Source organism: Puma concolor, chromosome E1 (assembly GCF_028749965.1).
Source record: "Puma concolor isolate L17-30 chromosome E1, mPumCon1.1.hap2, whole genome shotgun sequence".
In the NCBI taxonomy this organism is placed as follows: Eukaryota; Metazoa; Chordata; class Mammalia; order Carnivora; family Felidae; genus Puma; species Puma concolor.
In genome coordinates, this window is record NC_141680.1 from 38,242,321 (window position 1) to 38,259,907 (window position 17,587).

At 56.4% G+C, this 17,587-nt stretch overlaps 4 protein-coding genes across 6 annotated transcripts in view; 3 read left to right on the plus strand and 1 right to left on the minus strand.

The window, feature by feature from the left end:
* Positions 1-162: 162 nt before the first annotated feature.
* LOC147574302 (uncharacterized) lies at positions 163-16,256 on the minus strand. Of its 3 annotated transcripts, none has more exons than XR_015244099.1 (4): positions 16,023-16,256; positions 3,182-6,082; positions 2,570-2,692; positions 163-2,040 (listed from the first exon to the last, which is right to left on the minus strand). XR_015244099.1 is itself a non-coding variant. In XM_086687092.1 (4 exons), the coding sequence occupies exons 1-4, from the start codon at positions 16,164-16,166 to the stop codon at positions 2,021-2,023; spliced, it is 384 nt and encodes a 127-aa protein (XP_086543218.1). In that variant the 5' UTR covers positions 16,167-16,256; the 3' UTR covers positions 163-2,020. The 3 variants fall into 3 exon arrangements, 1 of the variants encoding a protein (XP_086543218.1); XM_086687092.1 differs by having other exon boundaries at positions 5,986-6,082; XR_015244098.1 differs by lacking the exon at positions 3,182-6,082 and having other exon boundaries at positions 16,023-16,250.
* Positions 2,002-17,587, plus strand: part of HOXB3 (homeobox B3) — a 56,461-nt gene continuing 40,875 nt past the window's right edge. The window contains exon 1 of the mRNA XM_086687082.1: positions 2,002-2,131. The gene's annotated coding sequence lies outside the window, so the exon portion shown is untranslated. The remainder of the gene's footprint in view (positions 2,132-17,587) is intronic.
* On the plus strand, positions 7,398-10,846 carry HOXB6 (homeobox B6). The gene is made up of 2 exons (XM_086687091.1): positions 7,398-8,883; positions 9,944-10,846. The coding sequence occupies exons 1-2, from the start codon at positions 8,469-8,471 to the stop codon at positions 10,201-10,203; spliced, it is 675 nt and encodes a 224-aa protein (XP_086543217.1). The 5' UTR covers positions 7,398-8,468; the 3' UTR covers positions 10,204-10,846.
* HOXB5 (homeobox B5) lies at positions 11,006-15,345 on the plus strand. The gene is made up of 2 exons (XM_086687085.1): positions 11,006-13,421; positions 14,107-15,345. The coding sequence occupies exons 1-2, from the start codon at positions 12,860-12,862 to the stop codon at positions 14,352-14,354; spliced, it is 810 nt and encodes a 269-aa protein (XP_086543211.1). The 5' UTR covers positions 11,006-12,859; the 3' UTR covers positions 14,355-15,345.

The window sequence follows — 17,587 nt, forward strand, 5'->3', positions numbered from 1 at the left end:
GGGAAGGGAAGGGAAGGTGACCCCCCCCCCCCCCCCAGATCCCCTCCCGCTTCCTGGGCGGCGTTGAGCAGAAGCCGGGCCGGCGACCAGAGACGCACGGCCGGCCCAAGGCGGCCTCCAAAGCCAGGGCGCTCCGCTCACTAGGCACACATTTTCCGCAAGACCCGTTCGGTTCTTTTATTTCCACTTCTTTTGCTTTCGTGCATTTTAATTTCTCTCATCTAAATTAACACAGCGATCCGAATAATACTTTAAAATGGTGGGGAATGAGCCCTGAGAACGAGAACCTGAGCGGGGCAAGTTTACCCGGCTAGTGTGGCCGCAGCCGGGCCGCTCCGAGCCGGCCGCGCCTCCCGCCGCAGCTCCGCCGGCTTCCTCCGCGCCTTGCTACCCGCGGTCCGCGCGGCCGGCAACCTGGAATCTTCTCCGGAGTAGAGAGAAAGAGAAAAAAGAGAAAAAAAACATGTGTGGGGGGATGTAATTTCGTTTCCTGCATCTGGGCGCTGGTAGCTCAATTCAAAATACAAGAGTATTTCAGGGGACCTGGGAAACACGGGGTGGATTTTGTTGGCTGTTGGTGGTGTTTGTTTGTTTGTTTGTTTGTTTGTTTTCCTCCAAAACACCCCTTGATTGAGGAACGTAAACCTGGAAGACGGCGCCTAGGCATCTAGACCTGTGGAGCTGAGGTTTAGAATTTATTCGATTATAAGCCTTGGATCCTTTAAATGTAAAGAACAGGTATGGGGACAGAGGGGGGGGGAAGCAGTTTGGAAGGGAAGCGCATTTTAGGAGGATCTGTTTAATTTGAATTTGTAAGTAAAAGTCCCCTGGACCTGCAGTTTCCCCCATTAATGACCGCAGAACCCCCTGAGAGCACACAGAGCTGTCATTGGGAACCTGGGTGTGCAGGCATTTGGGCGCGAAAGGCAGGGATCCGGCTTCATCCTCTTCTAATTTCTGGGGTGCAGAGGCGAGAATCTGGCTGCTAGACTGTCTGCCTTGGCCTCTATCAGGACTACCTTTCTTCCCCGGGCAAAAACTAGGCCCTGGGGGATCTAGGGCCCCCACACCCGCAATGCCACAAGCCTCACAGGTGGGGGTCTTGCCATCTAGAGGGCTGGGAATGAGGGGGGCATTCAGAAGGGGAGAGGGGGCACTGAAGCTTTCATTTTGCCCTGATGCAAGTGGCAATTCTGGATCCCTGCCGCTGCTCCCGACTCACCCCAAAACTATCTTAGAATGGCCCCTGTGTGGAGGATTTGGGGTGAATTCTTACTAGAAGAGGGGGCAGAGCTCCTGTGAGAATAGGGAGGTTCTGGAAAGAATCCCCTTCCCAGATGGACCCTTGTGGCTCCTCTGCCTGATTCCCTGCACCCCAAATCTCACCCCTTCTCATACTGGGGTTTCCCCAAATAGCGAGAAGGAGAAGAAAAGAAGATGGCGACTGAGAAAAGGGTTGCTGGTGGAGCAGCCATGAAGAAATGCAATAAATTCCTTGTTGTTTTATGAAAATTTACAACTTTGTGATAGAAGTTTATGAGTGGTTGAATCCAGCGATTGGCCGGCGCCGGTCATGTGGCCGGGCGATCGTGAACATGAACTTTTTATCATTTCCCTGGTGGTTATAATGCAGCATTCTTTTGGACACCACACCTAGGTCGGAGCACTGTCGTCCTTCAGGGCTCCAGCCTCTTGATATTTTTATACTTCAGTATCACTCGATAAAGAAAAAGAGAGAGAGGAAGAGAGAGGGAGAGGAAAGAAGAAGAGAGAGAGAGAGAGAGAGAGGGAAGGAGGGGTGGGAATTACACAAAAGAGAGAACCAAAAATAATTTTAATTTCTAAGTTGATTTGCTTGCTGATCTGGGATTTTAGTCATCATGGAGGGTAAATGGACAATCTGCCCAGGACTGCAGCCTGATACCATTTTTCAAAGCCAGAACTTACTCCATTTTCTATGCAAATGTCAGAAAAGCGAAACACCCTCTCTCCCAAGTCGGAGAAGGAGAAGCGACGGCTCTCAGGTTGGGACAATATTATCTGGAAGATGAAGAAGAAACAGAACGCTTTTCCCCCCTCCTTCCTCCTCACCCCTATCAGTCGGAGGAGAGAAATCCCAAGGTCTACAAAGGTAAGGGAGATTCTACAATTCTCTTCTTATTCTTTTGCATCGATTTTGTAGGGGGTGGGGCTTGGGTTTGTCTCTGTCTCCCCCCCTCTCTCCAAGACGGGGGCTGAACCCCACCTCTGGGCACTTCAGGGAGAGGCTTCCCAGGAAATTCGGTGGCCGGAGAGAGAGGGGTGGCTGCTTCCTGGAGGGGGAGCCAAGGCAGGGAAGACGGGAGGAGGAACCGAAAAGGGACCACGGAGGCGAGCTCTAAGTCGCCTTTTTAAGCTGGGAAGAGAGGCTCAAGCGAGGGGGCTGCAAAGGAGACGATGGGGGCGTCTGGGCTCCAGGGCGCCCTAGAAGCCTGTCGCTATGGCCTCTGTGGGTGCGCGCCCCCTCCCCCTCCCACCACCCCCCCCTTGTTCCGGCCTCCCCCAGTTGCCCCCCGCGCAGTTCTCTTGCCCGGCATGGGTATCGGCGGTTTCCCGGCGGCATTGGCACAAGGGGAGGTGGTGCCGAGGGACGTTCTGGTCTCTGGAGGGCCTGGAATGTCCGCAGAGGCCCGCGAGGGCGAGGAGGCGGCGGCTAGAGGGACACAGAAAGAACAATTCACAGAGAAATGCTCATTATCTCCCTTACGGAGACATTTTTGAAATTCAAGGGCTGTGGGTGGAGGCACCAACATCGAGGGAGACCCCCTCCCCCCAGGAAGCCAGCCTGAGAATGCCCAGGTCTGTCGCCACTCCCGCAGGAGGGAGCGTCGCTCTGCAGGGAGACAGTTTTGTGGTTTTTAACGCGGTAGGTCACAGCGTGTTGGTGTCTGTGCAATATTGATTCTATTACTTGTGTTTTATGGGTGTGTGGATTTCGGTGGAGGAAATTGCCATGTGTGTGTCTCAGGTGGGAGCACCTCAAACTTTCCCCGGATCCAACCGTGGTGATTGTGGAGAAGCTGTGGAGTGTGTTGTTGTGTTTGAGGCTTGTACACAAAAACAAAAACAAAACAGGGAGGGACAGAGAGAGAAGAAGAAGAAGCAGCAGAAGAAAATCAAAAAGAAAGCCCAGTTAGGGAACCTGATGGTGTCCGGACTGGAGAGCTGCCTGGCGCTGAGCTCAGACAGCTAGTCCTGTCCCTCCGGCGCCTGATTTCATTCTCCAGCCAGGCCTCCTGGGGGTGGGGAGGAGGGGGGAGAAGGATCGTGGGGAGGGAGACCAAAATTCCTAAAGTAGCTGGTGGGGTGGAAGAAGGGGAAAGCTGGTGAGAACCTAAAAACAGAGTGAGTGGGAGGGCTTCCGGGGAAGCTGCCAGCGGAGAGAGATAAGCGGTTTGGGGCGTGGAGGGCAGGAGAGACTATGATTTAGTTTGGTTTGCACGAATAGGTGATTGCTTTCCTCTTTTTAAAGACCAAATGCAGAGCGTTCGGCCTGGGGCCTCTGGTGGCCCAGGGATCGCGGGGGATGGGGGTCGGTAGGGGGATATTGGCATTCTGGATCCTGAGCTGGGAAGAGAGGGATGCAGGCCACTTGTGGCGTGGGAAGGGGGTCCCTGGAGGCACAGGTAGATGCCTAGAAGCAGGCCCGGACTGGGTACCTGCGGGGACCCTCGGCTGCACAGCGAGAGAAGTTCTCGGCCAGCACCCACGGTACTCGGGGCCTATTCTCAAAGGAAAAATTCCCCAAACCCATCCAGACTGAAGGTCTTTTTCTCCTGTAGTCTTGGTGTGGTTATAAATCATCCCTTCGACAGTTTGCTCTGACCCAAATTATGCGGTTTGCTGCCATCTACCGTCCGTTCGGAGACATGCGGCTTCGGCGCCGCAAGCCGGGCGACACTCACTGCCTGAACCGTGCGCGACGCCCGGAGCCCCTGCTGCTCAGGTTCGGCGGGTTGCGGGGACTTCGGGCCCAGATTGTCGCTTTCCGCTGGATCTTGGTACCCGCCATTCCGCGTGTGGATTAGAAAACAAGTGTCCCTTCCTCCTGGCCCGCCCCATTCCAGCTCCAAACCCAGCGGCTGGCTGGGAAAGCGGTTTTTTCTAGGACATATTTAAAAAGGACTAATACTGCATCCCGCGGGCAGGGGGCCCTGAACCAAAGGGTTGGGGGATCAGAGTCGAGAGTCCTCACCCTCCTACCCCTCCAAGGCTACAGAGGGGATCATCCGGGCCGCTCGGGAGATGCGAGGCCAAGGCTGTTCAAGGTTTATTTGGTTTTCTTTTCGGCCAAAGGAGGGGGCCAGCAGGGGAGGCGCCGGTCCCGCAGTTCCACTCGGCTGTCTAAAGACAGACCGGGTCTGTGTTCTCCGGGTTGGCCGGTGAGTCCGTGGTGGAGGAATTGAGCCGAATTTTCTGGAAACTGTTGGTGTCTGCAAGTGAGTGTGGGTCCCCTCCCCCATTCTCGACCGTTTCAAGCAAAATCGACACAAATATGCTTTGGGTGAAACTTGGGAGTGGGAGCAGGGATCAATCATTAAGGAACCAGACCATTGTGATTTCCGTTCTTGCAGGACCCCTCACAGCCGCTTAACCCGACTGCTCTCCCAGAAGGGGGTGGCGAGGGCAGGGGTACGGGGCCTCCGCTGCCGAGTTTGAATATTGGCCCCTGTCTCACGGGTTACTGATTAGCTCGGGCTTTCAAGCCGCAGGAGGAAGCTCTGGCCGCTCCTTTCAAGGTGCTGTGGCCCCAGTTCCTGGGCGGGGGCTCCAGGAAATTGCCTGCGGTGCCAGGCAGGCCGAGGTGTTACTAGGGTCTGGGCCAGAACTGCCGAGGTGGAGGGGGGCCGGCGGTGCTGGGGGGCAAACCCAGCGGCTGTGGCGCCTCCAGAGTCTGGACCACAGGAGAGCTGCCCTTTCAGCATTTGGGCAGAAAGAGTGACTTTTCGAGGCCAGAAGGCCCGGCCCAGTGCGGAGGCCCCGAGGGAGCCTGCCCGGAAAGTCTTGGGCCCCTCTTTCTTGTGGGCAATCCGAAGGACAGGTAGGGAGGGAAGGTGGCTGGTACAGGGGGTTGAAACACTTTGGGGCTCCTGGGGTGCCCATGGACCTGGGTGCCCGGAACAGGGAGAGTGAGCTGAGCGTCACCGCCCATCCCACCCCCCAAGATCAGAGACGGTGCCGTTCATTTGCATAATGGAAATGAGGTCTTTGTACCGGCGCTTTGGGCGGGCTAATTTTAAGGCAATATCCCTAGTAAACAGCTCCCCTAGGTTGGGAACTCCCTCTGGGAACATTTATGTTTCCCAAATTCAGAGAATCACAGAGTCTAGGGGAAGAATTGAGTCGAGTTATTTTCATTCGCTCCATCCCAGCCAGAATTGGGAGTGGGCTGGGGGAAGATGTCCACAACCCAATGAGCCGGAGGTGGGGGGAGCTTTGTAGCTGTGAGGAAATGGGAAACTTGGACAGTGTCTCAATCCTCCTCTCCTCCGTACACATACAGGCAAAAACCCCTCCCTGAGGTTACCGGTGCAGGAGAATTTTACTCGGTTGCTGAGCACAACTCGGACATTTCCCTGGGAAATGAAAATGCGTGCGCATCCAGAGGAGCTCGGATCTACAGCATAGAATATTACAATTATAAATTCTGCCTGTGGGGTTTCTGTACAATCCTTCTGTTGCGTACTCAAGACTTGGTACACATTTATATCCATCTCTCTATATACACACTTCCTCAATGAGGCTGGGAGAGACACCCCAGACTGGCAGACGGCTGTGCCTGCTGGGTATTTACATATTCCCCCTTGGAGACAGACAGACGGCAGTGGACCGAACCACAGACAGATTCGTAGAGATCTGGCTCCAGAGACCAGGCGGCCTCTGGCCGGGCCCTGTCTGCTCTTTCTCCCAAACAAACGGATCAGACGAATAAACGCTCATAAATACCTCTGGGCTTAGATAAGAGCGATGAGGCGCTATTTCTTTTCATGCCGGACTCCAGGCGCCCAGGCCCTGCTTCGGGCTCCATCTCGTGACAGGCAACCTGCAGAGGTGAGGTTAATTTGGGGCTGTGGCTCTAAGGATAAGGAGATTATTTTCATGCTTCTGTATCATGGAAGTCTCCCTGTCTTACAGCATCCTACTTAGTCCCGACTCCACAGCAAAGCCCACATTGTGCATTTCTAGGAAGGGGACACTGTGACCAGGGAGGAGGCAGGACAGATATGGCCCAAGGCCTAGCCTCAGTGGCAAGGAGGAGGGAGGTGCATACAGGCACCCTCCTGACCTTGCTCCCCCACCCCAAATGTTCCCTATTCCTCTCTAGGAGTTGGCCCAATCACAGCTAGATTGGGGCACTTAGGATTCTTTATCATTAGAAGACTTGAGTTTATTTTCTTAAATTTTGATAACCCCCTTCCCCCCCCCCCCCCAAGTTGGGCTAGGAAGTGATTGGTGGGACATCCAGGGATCACTATGTGGCCATGAAGGTATAGCCTAGAAGCATTCCCGAGTTCCGGGATCCTTGTAGGCCACTGTGCAACCAACCAATTTCCCACTTTTGGTCACCAAGCTCAGCCCTTTCCCTAGTATCCCAACCACTTTCCCTAGTATCTTGTGTCATCTTTAGTGGGCAAACCTGGCCCACAAAAAGGAACCCAAAGTATGAGATAGCAGACAGACAGCTGGCCCCTTCATCATCAGATTTTGTCACACATCCTGACTCATTCCTGAACTCAGGTCTGAACATTATCGACCTTTAGTGCCTGGCTTCCATGGGCATAGTTAGAATGTTGAAAACATATTGTGATTCAGTCTTCCAGCCTGGCTTCAAGGCTCATTTTCCTTAGATGAGAGAGAGAGAGAGAGGGAGAGAGAGAGAGAGGAACAGAGATGAGCACTCTTTCTCACACTCAAGCCTGTGCAGCAGCAAAGCTGGTGATACAAATATGAGACGTGGGAGGGACTGGAGAGACACTGAGAGTCTGACAGAAGGGTGGTGATCCTCTGGAGAGGGGATTCGGGCTGATAGTTGTAAGCTGCCTGCTGAGTCCCCAGGAGGACCTGAACACCTCTCCCTCCTTATAAAACGAAGCCCAAACCGAGTCTTGGGAAAAAATTCATTTTAAAGAGACCTGCCAGCTTCTGGAGAGACCTGGAAAAGGAGCAAGTTCCCCTCTCTTCCCCGCTGTCTCTGATTGCCTCAAATATTAGGCAGTTTCGAGGACCCAGAATTGGAGGGGGAACAATTTCTTTCCTGTACCCAGACGTACTGAGATATCTTTGATTCTTAAGAATCTGTAGCCCAGGATATTCTAATGATTTGGGGGGTAGGGGGTGGGGGTGGAGTGAGGGTTGCAGGCAGGGTAGGGATCAGGGGAACCTAGGCTGGGGGATGTCCCTTCCTCTTCCTCTCCCTATCCCACAAGTGAAGAGAAGGCTATTCCCTTTCCCCAGTGCCCCTTCCCATTCCAAGAGCAAGCAGCAGATGCTGGAACCAGGCAGGACGTCTTGGGCAGCCGCTGTAGCCTTCCAAGAAGCTCCTAGCCTCGCTTAGCTTAACCTAGCCACAGAGCCGGAGGGAGAACCTTGGGCTCAGACCCTCCTATTTCCCAGACTTCTGGGTCCTCTGGGCTCTGGCCTGCCCTTCAGACCATAAGAATTGTGAAGAAGCGAGAATAATAAACCCAAGCTTGGAGGAGACAGAGTAGACCTGAGAAGCAGGAAAAACAGTTTTCACCTGGGAAGGAGAGTGCTTCCTCTTCTTCGCCTCTCTTTCTGAAAGCGATGCTAAACAGTGAACTCTTCTCTTTTTCTACCTACACAAAACCTTAGAAACAAACCTTTTCTTTTAGTTCTATCCTCACCACGCAGAGATTCATTTGGGGGACATTTACCCACCCTTCCCTTGAGGGAACGGGGCTCAAGCCACGCAGGGGTTAACTTTTCTGAAAACACAATTAACTTTTTCCTATCCTGCGTGGGGAGGGGAGGGATATATTTATTTAATCACTGGGGGATGGGGTGGTCTCAATCCAAATGCTCCCTCCTCCCTCCAAGGCACAGACGCCTCTTTCGCAGATCCTACGTAGGTGGAACAGGACGCGTTGTGTTGTCGGGGAGAGAGAGAGAGAGAGAGAGGAGAAGGAGAAGAAGGAGGGAAAAAAAAAAAGGTTGATAGGTTTGTGCGCGGGTCCCTCGCGCGGGCTGCGCTCCTCCTGGGTGCTATTTGACAATTCCTGCCTCTGCCATTGGTCAGTGTTGGATCAGATGGTTGTATTTCCTTCTGGCCCTCACTGGCACCTCGCCATCCCCCCTCAGCTAAAACCCAATCTCAGATATACTACTAATAGGCGCGGCGCTCGGACTATAAAACACAACAAATCATAAACCCGGCGGAGCAGCAGCGGCCGAGCGCGCCTCCCCTCCCAATGAGTTCCTATTTCGTGAACTCCACCTTCCCCGTCACTCTGGCCAGCGGGCAGGAGTCCTTCCTGGGCCAGCTACCGCTCTACTCGTCGGGCTATGCGGACCCGCTGAGGCACTACCCCGCGCCCTATGGGCCCGGGCCCGGCCAGGACAAGGGCTTTGCCGCTTCCTCCTATTACCCGCCCGCTGGCGGCGGCTACGGCCGAGCGGCGCCCTGCGACTACGGGCCGGCGCCGGCCTTCTACCGCGAGAAGGAGTCGGCCTGCGCGCTCTCGGGAGCCGAAGAGCCGCCCCGGTTCCACCCTGAGCCGCGGAAGTCAGACTGTGCGCAGGACAAGAGCGTGTTCGGCGAGGCGGAGGAGCAGAAGTGCTCCACCCCGGTCTACCCGTGGATGCAGCGGATGAATTCGTGCAACAGTGAGTGAGCCCTCCCGCGGCCGCCCCGACCCCCGCGGGCCCCCACCCCCGGGGACAGAAGTAGCGCCCCCACCTCCTTCCCGCCCCCCCTCCCCCCCGGGGTGCTGGGTGGGCATCTGTTAGGAGCTAAGGGAGGACTGGGCGCCTGCCCCGGGTCTCCCGCTCTGCCCTCTGGCCCTCAGGAGTTACAAAGTTTGCAAAGTCCCAGCTGCACTGGGAGCCAGGGGGAGCGAGTGGGCTCTCCCGGAGCGCCACGCCAGAGCCGGATTCCGGGGCAGGGGAGGGGGCAGGGGCCGCAGCCACTAGCGTGGCTTTCCCTCGTGCCCCCAGCCCTGGTCGGGTCCCCCACCCGAAGACGGTTCCATTAAAAACGGAGTGCGTCATAGGAAGGGGGGCGGCGTGACGCTGGCGAGGGAGAGTTGAGTCTGTCCCGGACTGTGTTTCCCTGGGGGTCCGGGGCTGGGGAAGGAGGAGGCACCAGGAAAGGGGTGGTAGTCAGAGGAGGGAGGGCGAATAAGGGGAAGAAAGGGAGAGGGAGCAGGCGCAGGCAGGCGGAGGGGGAGAGAGGGAGAAGCAGGCGCCTGGGTCTCAGGTTGGATTATTTGTCGGCCTGAAGTCCCAAATTGATGTCCATTAGCGGGACACGAAAGTGAGGAGCCGTTAATGCCGACTATGGATCGATCCACGTCATTACGGATTAAGGGCTGGAATCTATCACAGGGTGGTGGGGGTGCCAGATAGATGGAAAGAAAAGATGAGGCTGGGAAGAGACACACCTGGCCAGTGCTTCCCCAGCCCCTCCCCCTCGGCTCAGGTGGGATTTTAAGCCCTCCTCCCATCCCCCACCTGGAGTCTAGACCAGAGGCACAGGCCTGGGAGACCCGGAGGGAATCTGGAGGGGGCGCTGGAGGAGTGAAAGAGGGGGGCGGGGGGAGCAGGGAACTCTCGGAGAGCGGAGGGCATCCCGGGACAGGCTAGAGTCCATGTCTGAGGGTCGAGTGGGGGAGGGGGTTCTGGCCCCGCTGACCCCAGGCCTCAGCATCTTCTCTCTGCGTAACAGGTTCCTCCTTTGGGCCCAGCGGCCGACGCGGCCGCCAGACCTACACGCGCTACCAGACGCTGGAGCTGGAGAAAGAGTTTCACTACAATCGCTACCTGACGCGGCGGCGGCGCATCGAGATCGCGCACGCCCTGTGCCTGACCGAGCGGCAGATCAAGATCTGGTTCCAGAACCGGCGCATGAAGTGGAAAAAGGAGAGCAAACTGCTCAGCGCGTCTCAGCTCAGTGCCGAGGAGGAGGAAGAAAAGCCAGCGGAGTGAAGGCGTTGGAAAGGGAGGGGGGACGCGAAGGGAGCGGCCTGTGGGGAGCCGAGGGCCTCGGAGAGCCCCGAGAAGGCTCTGCGGGCGGGGGACCCGGGGGACCTGCTCTCTAGCGCACGACACGTGCGGGGGGGGGGCCCCAGCGCTCTCTGGACGCCCCCGCCCGCAGAGCTCTCATTGGGTGCTGGGAGGCCCTGCCGCCTGAGCCCACCCAGCACCCTGAGCGCCCCCTCCATCCCTGCGGGACCCGCTTCAGCCCCATCAGGCTCCCCTGTGAGAACTGAGGACCGGACTCACTTGATGTTTCCTGGAAGCAGAGCAAAATGCTCTTGTCCGTGTCGCGTCTCATTTCGTCCATGTCCCCGGTGCACGGTTCAATGGTAGATTCGCAGTCCCCTCAGCGGGGGGCCTCGAAGACTCCCTGACCCCAGACCTCTCTCCCACCCCCTCCCTAAAGCCACTGGAAGGAGCACATACTACCTAGAAGTAAGAAGAGGAGCCTCAGAAGAAAACAAAGTTCTATTTTATTAATTTTCTATGTGTTGTGTTTGTAGTCTTGTCTTAGCTCTGGACGTGAAATACTTCGGTAATAATATTAATATTATTAATGATGATGATAATAATAATAAAGACGTTAAAACTCGCCGCTCGGTCACCTCTGCTCCTCCCCTGCCACTCCCCCACCCCCAAGGCCACCCCATCGTCCCAGTGCCGGAAACTCCACAGCAAAGGCTGGAGCCCTGGTCGGCCCCAGCGGGCCCGACACGACTCGGAAGTTACAGTTGAGATAAAGGCTGGAGCGGTCCCGCCCAGGCTCCCGCGCCGCGCCTCGCCTCGCCAGTGCTGAGGCTCCAAACAGCCTCTCCTGGTGCACACTTGGGGGACGGAGAAGGGCCGTTTCCCTCTCATTCTCTAGCTTTTCCTCGTTTGTCCGTGGCACGAGGGACGACCGAGGCCCCGAGCCCGGAGCCCCTGCAGAGACAGCCAGGAGGGTCTGGCGCCTCAGCAGCGCCTTGCTGTCCTCACGATCGCGAAGCCGGTAGCCTTTGGCCTGTCCACATGGCCTGATCTCCTCCGGCCTTGGCCCTCGGCTCCCGGCCCGTGCCTCTGGAGACTAAAATCGGGGCCACCGGGTATCTCTCCGCGCGCAGCTGAAGGCTCCAGGCGCCCCTTCCTGCCTCAAGCAGGAGCTCATCGACAAGTAGGGGAATTTGAAGGCGCCGGCGGGCGCGGGGTGGAGGGCACGACTTTCCCCTGCTCCTTGGACACTTGAGGGCAGGAGGCCAGGTGATGGGGCATTTTGGTCTCATGCCCTCAACCAAAAAAACGACCCATTTTCTCCCCACCCCCACCCTCACCCAGGCAGCAATCTGCGGACACTGTTTTCCTTTCTTCCTCCTCCCTCTCTCTCGCTTTTTTATTTTTAAAGAAAATAGCCATCCGGCAGAAGGAGCCCAGCTGCGGCGGTCTTTGGCCGCCCAGCGTGCTCAGCAAGGCGCCGCTGGTCCTCGGAACCCCTTTCCAGGGAAGATGTGGGCCGTGGAGCACATTCTGAAACTACCCAGATGCCAGCAAGGGGCCTTCAGTGGGGCCTCCCAATGCAATAGCGGGCATCTGGTGAAAGGGTCTTGCCTTCATCCCAGACTCTCAGAACCCCAAACCCCAGGCACCTACTCTGCTGCCGTCTTCCCCTAAACTAGGCCGCTTAGCCCCAGCTCTGTTCCTCCTCTGGGGTCCCTGTCCTGCTTTGCCATTTTCCGGGCCTGGGCTAAGGATGAAGAGGAAGTCAGGAGGAGGATTCCAAACTTCTAAAGGGCACAGAAGTGAAAGCTTCTCCGTGGAACCCTCGGCCCAGCCCTGCCAGCTCCGCCTGGACGCTATGCATGGGCCACAGCAGTCCAGGCAGGAAGCAGGCCGGGCTGAACTCAGGGGGAAACGCATTGCAATAATTGTTTTTCACACATCTTCCAACCCTCCCCCCACCATTTCCTTCCCCAACTCGGAGACTTGCAAAGCCCACATAAGGGAAAAGCGACTCAGTTTTTGATCATCTCATCCAGAGTGAAAATAATAATAATAATAATGACAAGGAGAAGGACACCAGTAGTCTAACACCACTTTCAAGAAAGTGGGTAAAGGCTCAACTGGGTCCCTCCTCTAAAAGACTCAACTCTGCGGGTGAGCCTGGCCCAGGTTTCTTTTCTCGCCCGGCGTTTGCAGGGAGCCAGCAGGGAGGCAGCGGTCGCCGCCATGGCAGTCTGCGGCCCGCGCTCCCGCCGATCGCCGGGAGGTGGCGCGCTCTGCTCAGAGGCCGCCGCCAACCTTCTCCCGGTTTCTCCCCCTTCTCCTTTTTTCCCCCTCTCTCGGAGGCTCGCATTGAATCGGCCCTAACGATTCTCGGATCGTCATTATTTGTAACCATAGAGCATGAATTACCTCTTGAGGTCATCAGCGAGAATTTACGACTGGTCAACAAAAGCACGTGATTCTCTAACGCCCCCCCATCCCCCTTCCAACCCCCCCCCCCCATATTTGGCCGCATACATAGCAAAACGAAGTACAGTGCATCGCTATAATTCATTAATACATCATAAATCGTGAAGCACAGGGTTATAACGACCACGATCCACAAATCAAGCCCTCCAAAATCACCCAAATGAGCTCGTACTTTGTAAACTCCTTCTCGGGGCGTTATCCAAATGGCCCGGACTATCAGTTGCTAAATTATGGCAGTGGCAGCTCTCTGAGCGGCTCTTACAGGGATCCCGCTGCCATGCACACCGGCTCTTACGGCTACAATTACAATGGGATGGACCTCAGCGTCAACCGCTCCTCGGCCTCCTCCAGCCACTTTGGGGCGGTGGGCGAGAGCTCGCGCGCCTTCCCCGCGCCCGCCCAGGAGCCCCGCTTCAGGCAGGCGGCGTCGAGCTGCTCCCTGTCCTCGCCCGAGTCCCTGCCCTGCACCAACGGCGACAGCCACAGCGCCAAGCCCTCTGCTTCGTCCCCCTCCGACCAGGCGACCCCGGCCAGCTCCAGCGCCAATTTCACCGAAATAGACGAGGCCAGCGCATCCTCGGAGCCTGAGGAAGCGGCGAGCCAGCTAAGCAGCCCGAGCCTAGCTCGGGCACAGCCAGAGCCCATGGCCACCTCCACAGCCGCGCCCGAGGGGCAGACTCCGCAGATATTCCCCTGGATGAGGAAGCTTCACATCAGCCATGGTAATTGTCGCTTTCGCTCCCTTTTTTGTCTTCCCCCGGCTTTCCTTCTCTGCGTTTGGGGAGGTTGGGGGGGGGGGGAGGCGAGGAGAGCTTGGCTTTTCCTCAAATATAGATTTATTTTTTTTTCCGGGGGGGAGAAGTCTCTAAGAGGGTCCTCACAGCTCGGGGGATAGAGCCAAAGAAGGTCTAGGTCTTTAGCTGGGGAGGAGTATTTTTAATCATTTGTCTCCAGATTCGGCTAAGGTTTTATTCGCCCAGCTGTACTAGCTATAGGATGAAGGATGGGGTTTATGTAACGTGGGGAAGGGTCGTGCTTACCCCCGAAATTTTGAGGCTGCTGCTAGCAAAGGAGGGGCGAGCAGTAAACCGAGCTTTCCAGGGCAAAAGTGCAGCCGCTCTCCTCCCTCCCGGGGCGAGCGGCCGCCTGAGCCCAGCGAAGGGTGAGGTACAGGGAGGGAGCAAGAGACAAAGCCGGGCGCATTCACTGCCGGCAGAAGTGGGGGCTGCAGGAGAAGGGGGTGCAGAAGCGAGCTCGGATGCGGGCGTCTGGAGTGGGGAGGATTGGAGCTGCGGTGAGCTGGGTGCCAGGGACGCCTGGGTCCTGCTCCACGCCCCTCTCCCATCCAGTGCCCCCCTCCCTTAACCGGAATAACATTGCCTCGCGGCTCTACTCTGTCTGCTCCAGATATGACCGGGCCGGACGGGAAAAGGGCCCGGACCGCGTACACCCGCTACCAGACCCTAGAGCTGGAGAAGGAGTTCCACTTCAACCGCTACCTGACGCGGCGGCGGCGCATCGAGATCGCCCACGCGCTCTGCCTGTCCGAGCGCCAGATCAAGATCTGGTTCCAGAACCGGCGCATGAAGTGGAAGAAAGACAACAAACTGAAAAGTATGAGCCTGGCTACAGCCGGCAGCGCCTTCCAGCCCTGAGCCCGCCGGGAGGAGCCCTGGGTGGCCCAAGAGCCCTTGCCGCCCCCAGCCCTGGCCCCTCCAAGCCTCCCTGCGCTGCCACTGCCCGCTGGGGACCGGTTCCCACGAGCCTGCCTCGCCCCGGCCTTGTGTTACGATTTTTCGTTCGGTCTTAGGTCTTCCTGTGGCTCCCTCTCTCCTGGACTGGTTAATCTTGTTATTATTGTTAATAATAATAATTATTATTATTTTCCCTCCATGCTCCCCACTCCCCTCCACTCACCCCAAATCCGCCAGTATTTCTGAATGTTCGTGTCTGTGGTTGCACTTCTTCCCCCAGGAAAGAAAGAAACTCGCATGTTTAATGTGAACTTTCCCCTCCCCATCTGTGTTCTTCTAACTTATTTATAAAAGGATGGTCGCTGTATTTTGAGTTTCAGCTTGAAACTTCTCTAAGGGGCAGCAGTTGAGGTGGGGTTGTGCCGCAGCAGCGCCCTGGCCCAGCTGAGCTGGCCTCCGCGATGGAGTCCATGACTGTCTCTTTCCACCCTCCTCCTCCTCCCTCCCCACTCCCCAGGCCCAAGTCTCCCAGTGGCTTGGTCCTGGGGTGGGAAGGGGGCAGGGAGGGCCAAAGAGGGTGATATGGAGAAGAGGGAAGGTAAACCTTGAGAGTAAGGTTCCTGCCGCCTGGGTAGGCCCCACAAGGCCTGGCCTGGGAGTGTAGGGAAACAAAAATAATCCTCAGTGTAAAATGTCTTGTGTATTTCTCTGTGAGTCCATGGGTCTGGAGTAGAGGGCCCGAACCTTGTAAATATGGGGATAGTCTGGGTCAGACCCATCCCCTCCCCACCCCCCACCCCCAGTTCGCTTCTAAGACCATTTGTAGTGAGTGAGTGGATGCTGTGCTACGTGTGAAATCTGTCTTTGCCTTTGCCGGGCCTGTCTCAGTGATTCGCTTTTGGTATTTGTTTGTAGCTTTCCTTGAAGTCAAATAAATGTTTCCCCTACTCCACTGCCCTCCCACTTGTCTTTTCTCTGGGGGCCTGCCTCTCCCATCACTGGGCACACCCTAGACCATTCTTGACAGATCTGGGGTGTAGGGAAGGGAAAGCAGGGTGCTTGCCAGCAGCCTCTCTTAGCCACCTACATCCCTGGCTTGGTCAGCGGTACTTGGGCCAAGGGATAGGTTTTCCCCCCCGTCTGGGGGACTGGGAGGCCCAGAAATCCCACACGGGGCTGGAGTAAGGGAAAGGCCGAGCTGGACTCTACCCTGGCCTTCCACCAGCCAGCCAGAAAAGCCTCTAGAAACCTCTTCAGGGAAAGCAGTTTAGGCCTAAGTCCTGTTAGGAGGCTCCTGGCCTTTTGGGAGTGGTACAGGCCTGCTCAGATCCCCTGGCTCCTGGCCCAAATCCCAATTCAGCTCTGCCACCCACTAAGACCAAAAAAAAAAAAAAAAAAAAAATCAGCTCAATTTCAAAGGTTTTCTCTCAACCTCAGTCTTCTCTATACTTATCAAGGGCTCCCTCTCTCCAGGGGCCCAGCTGACCTTCCTTCTTCATTAGGAGTTGGGGTCCCTCCTGAAAGACCCCTGTTCCCCTGCCAGCCCGAGTGGCCCAGGGTTAGGGCCCAGTCTTCCTCCATCCAAGTCCGCCTCCACCCTGAGTACAAGAGTCAAGTCTGGACACTTACCCGGTCAATCCCTTCCAGCTTGGCCCAACTTCTTACAGGACTTGGGGGGGGAGGGGGAACTGGTGAGGAGGCAGCCAAGGGTCGTAGAGGCTCTACTGGGCCCTCCTTCCCCCTCACCCCTTGACTTTGTCCCCCTTTGTCCATAGCAAACTATCCCAAAAGTCGCTATGACATTTAGATGTCAAATGGATAGGGGTTTTATCTCGAAGTTAGATCGTAAAAATCGCCGAGAAGTCAGACAGATACCCCTCACTGGCTCGAGAAAGTCACGTGAGGTCCATAAAGTTAGTTTTATGGTTTTGGGGAGTTGACACCGCGCGGTATATTTCACATTCTCCAGAATGTTAAGTGACACTTTAACTGCTCGCTGTGGTGGGGAAGGGGGCAGAGGTAGGTGAGCGCTCTCCCAGCCCAGAAGGCGGTGGCGGCAGCCCAGGCCCCCGGCGCTCCCGCGGTAAGTGGCTTCCAGCTTTCGCTTTCTCCCCTCGCAATTTTGGGGCTTGGAACTGGGGAAGGAAATCTTGCCTCCGGCCGCAGGGCTGTGAGATGATAAGGTGGGGGAAATTTAGTCTGCGTTTTGCACCGAGTCCTGACAGGCTGGGTGTCTGAAGTGGGGGCACTCGGTTCCATAAGGCCTCAGCGGTTGGGGTGCCTGGTTTGTATTCGCAGGAGTGTCTGGCTCTTTGTGGGGAAAGGGGCTCGTGGGGGCTCCTTCGGTGCCCTTGGAAATTTAGGGGGCAAGAGGGAAGGGTGTGTATTACTGAAGCAAGGCCCCTTGTGGGGGGGCCACTTCACTGCTGGATATCTTCAGACAGACATCTCCCCACCCCCAGGAAAGAAACTTTATGACATTCATTTGTCAGGGGTGTGTGGGGGCGCGCGCGGCTGGGCACTTTTATCTGGATACATCTGAGCTGAGAAAAAGCACCCGCAAGGCTAGCGCAGCTGCTGGGGGCTGCCTTGCACTGGGGCTCTCTTTGGCTTTCAGATTTTTGAACCCTATGAAAGGGGGTCCCTGCCTTTTCTCCAAGGCCTGTTGGAGGGGGTTACTCAGGATGGGGAGCGCGGCACTTCTGCACCCAGCTTCAGCTTGTTAATTCCAAGCCGACCCTTCTGCTTGGCTCTAAGTAGGGTCAGAGGGGCACAATCCCCTCAAATTCCAAACCTAATTCCTGGCCAGGAGTGGGGGGGGGGGAAGGGGAGCGCTTCTTCCCTTGCCTGGAGGAGTTAGATGTTGAAGCAGATCCCTGGCAGTCCCTCCATAAATAAAACTTGCTCCAGAACACAGACCCCAACTGTCCGGAGGGGGGGGGGGGGGGGAAGAAGGGACGCAGGAGCTGGGAGAGAAAAATCAGAGGTTCTCTCTTTCCTCTCCTCTCTCGCCCTCTTCTTTTCTCTCCACCAGACCCTTAAAAGCCCCTTTGTTTTGTGGCACCACAAACCAGAGGGATTTCATCATTTGACCCCCAGGGGGCCTGTTATTTTCTAAGGGTAAGTCACCCTCTTCTAAAAACCAGAGGCCTCCTCTCCACCAAACTGACCACCGTCCCCCCCCCCTTTTAAGA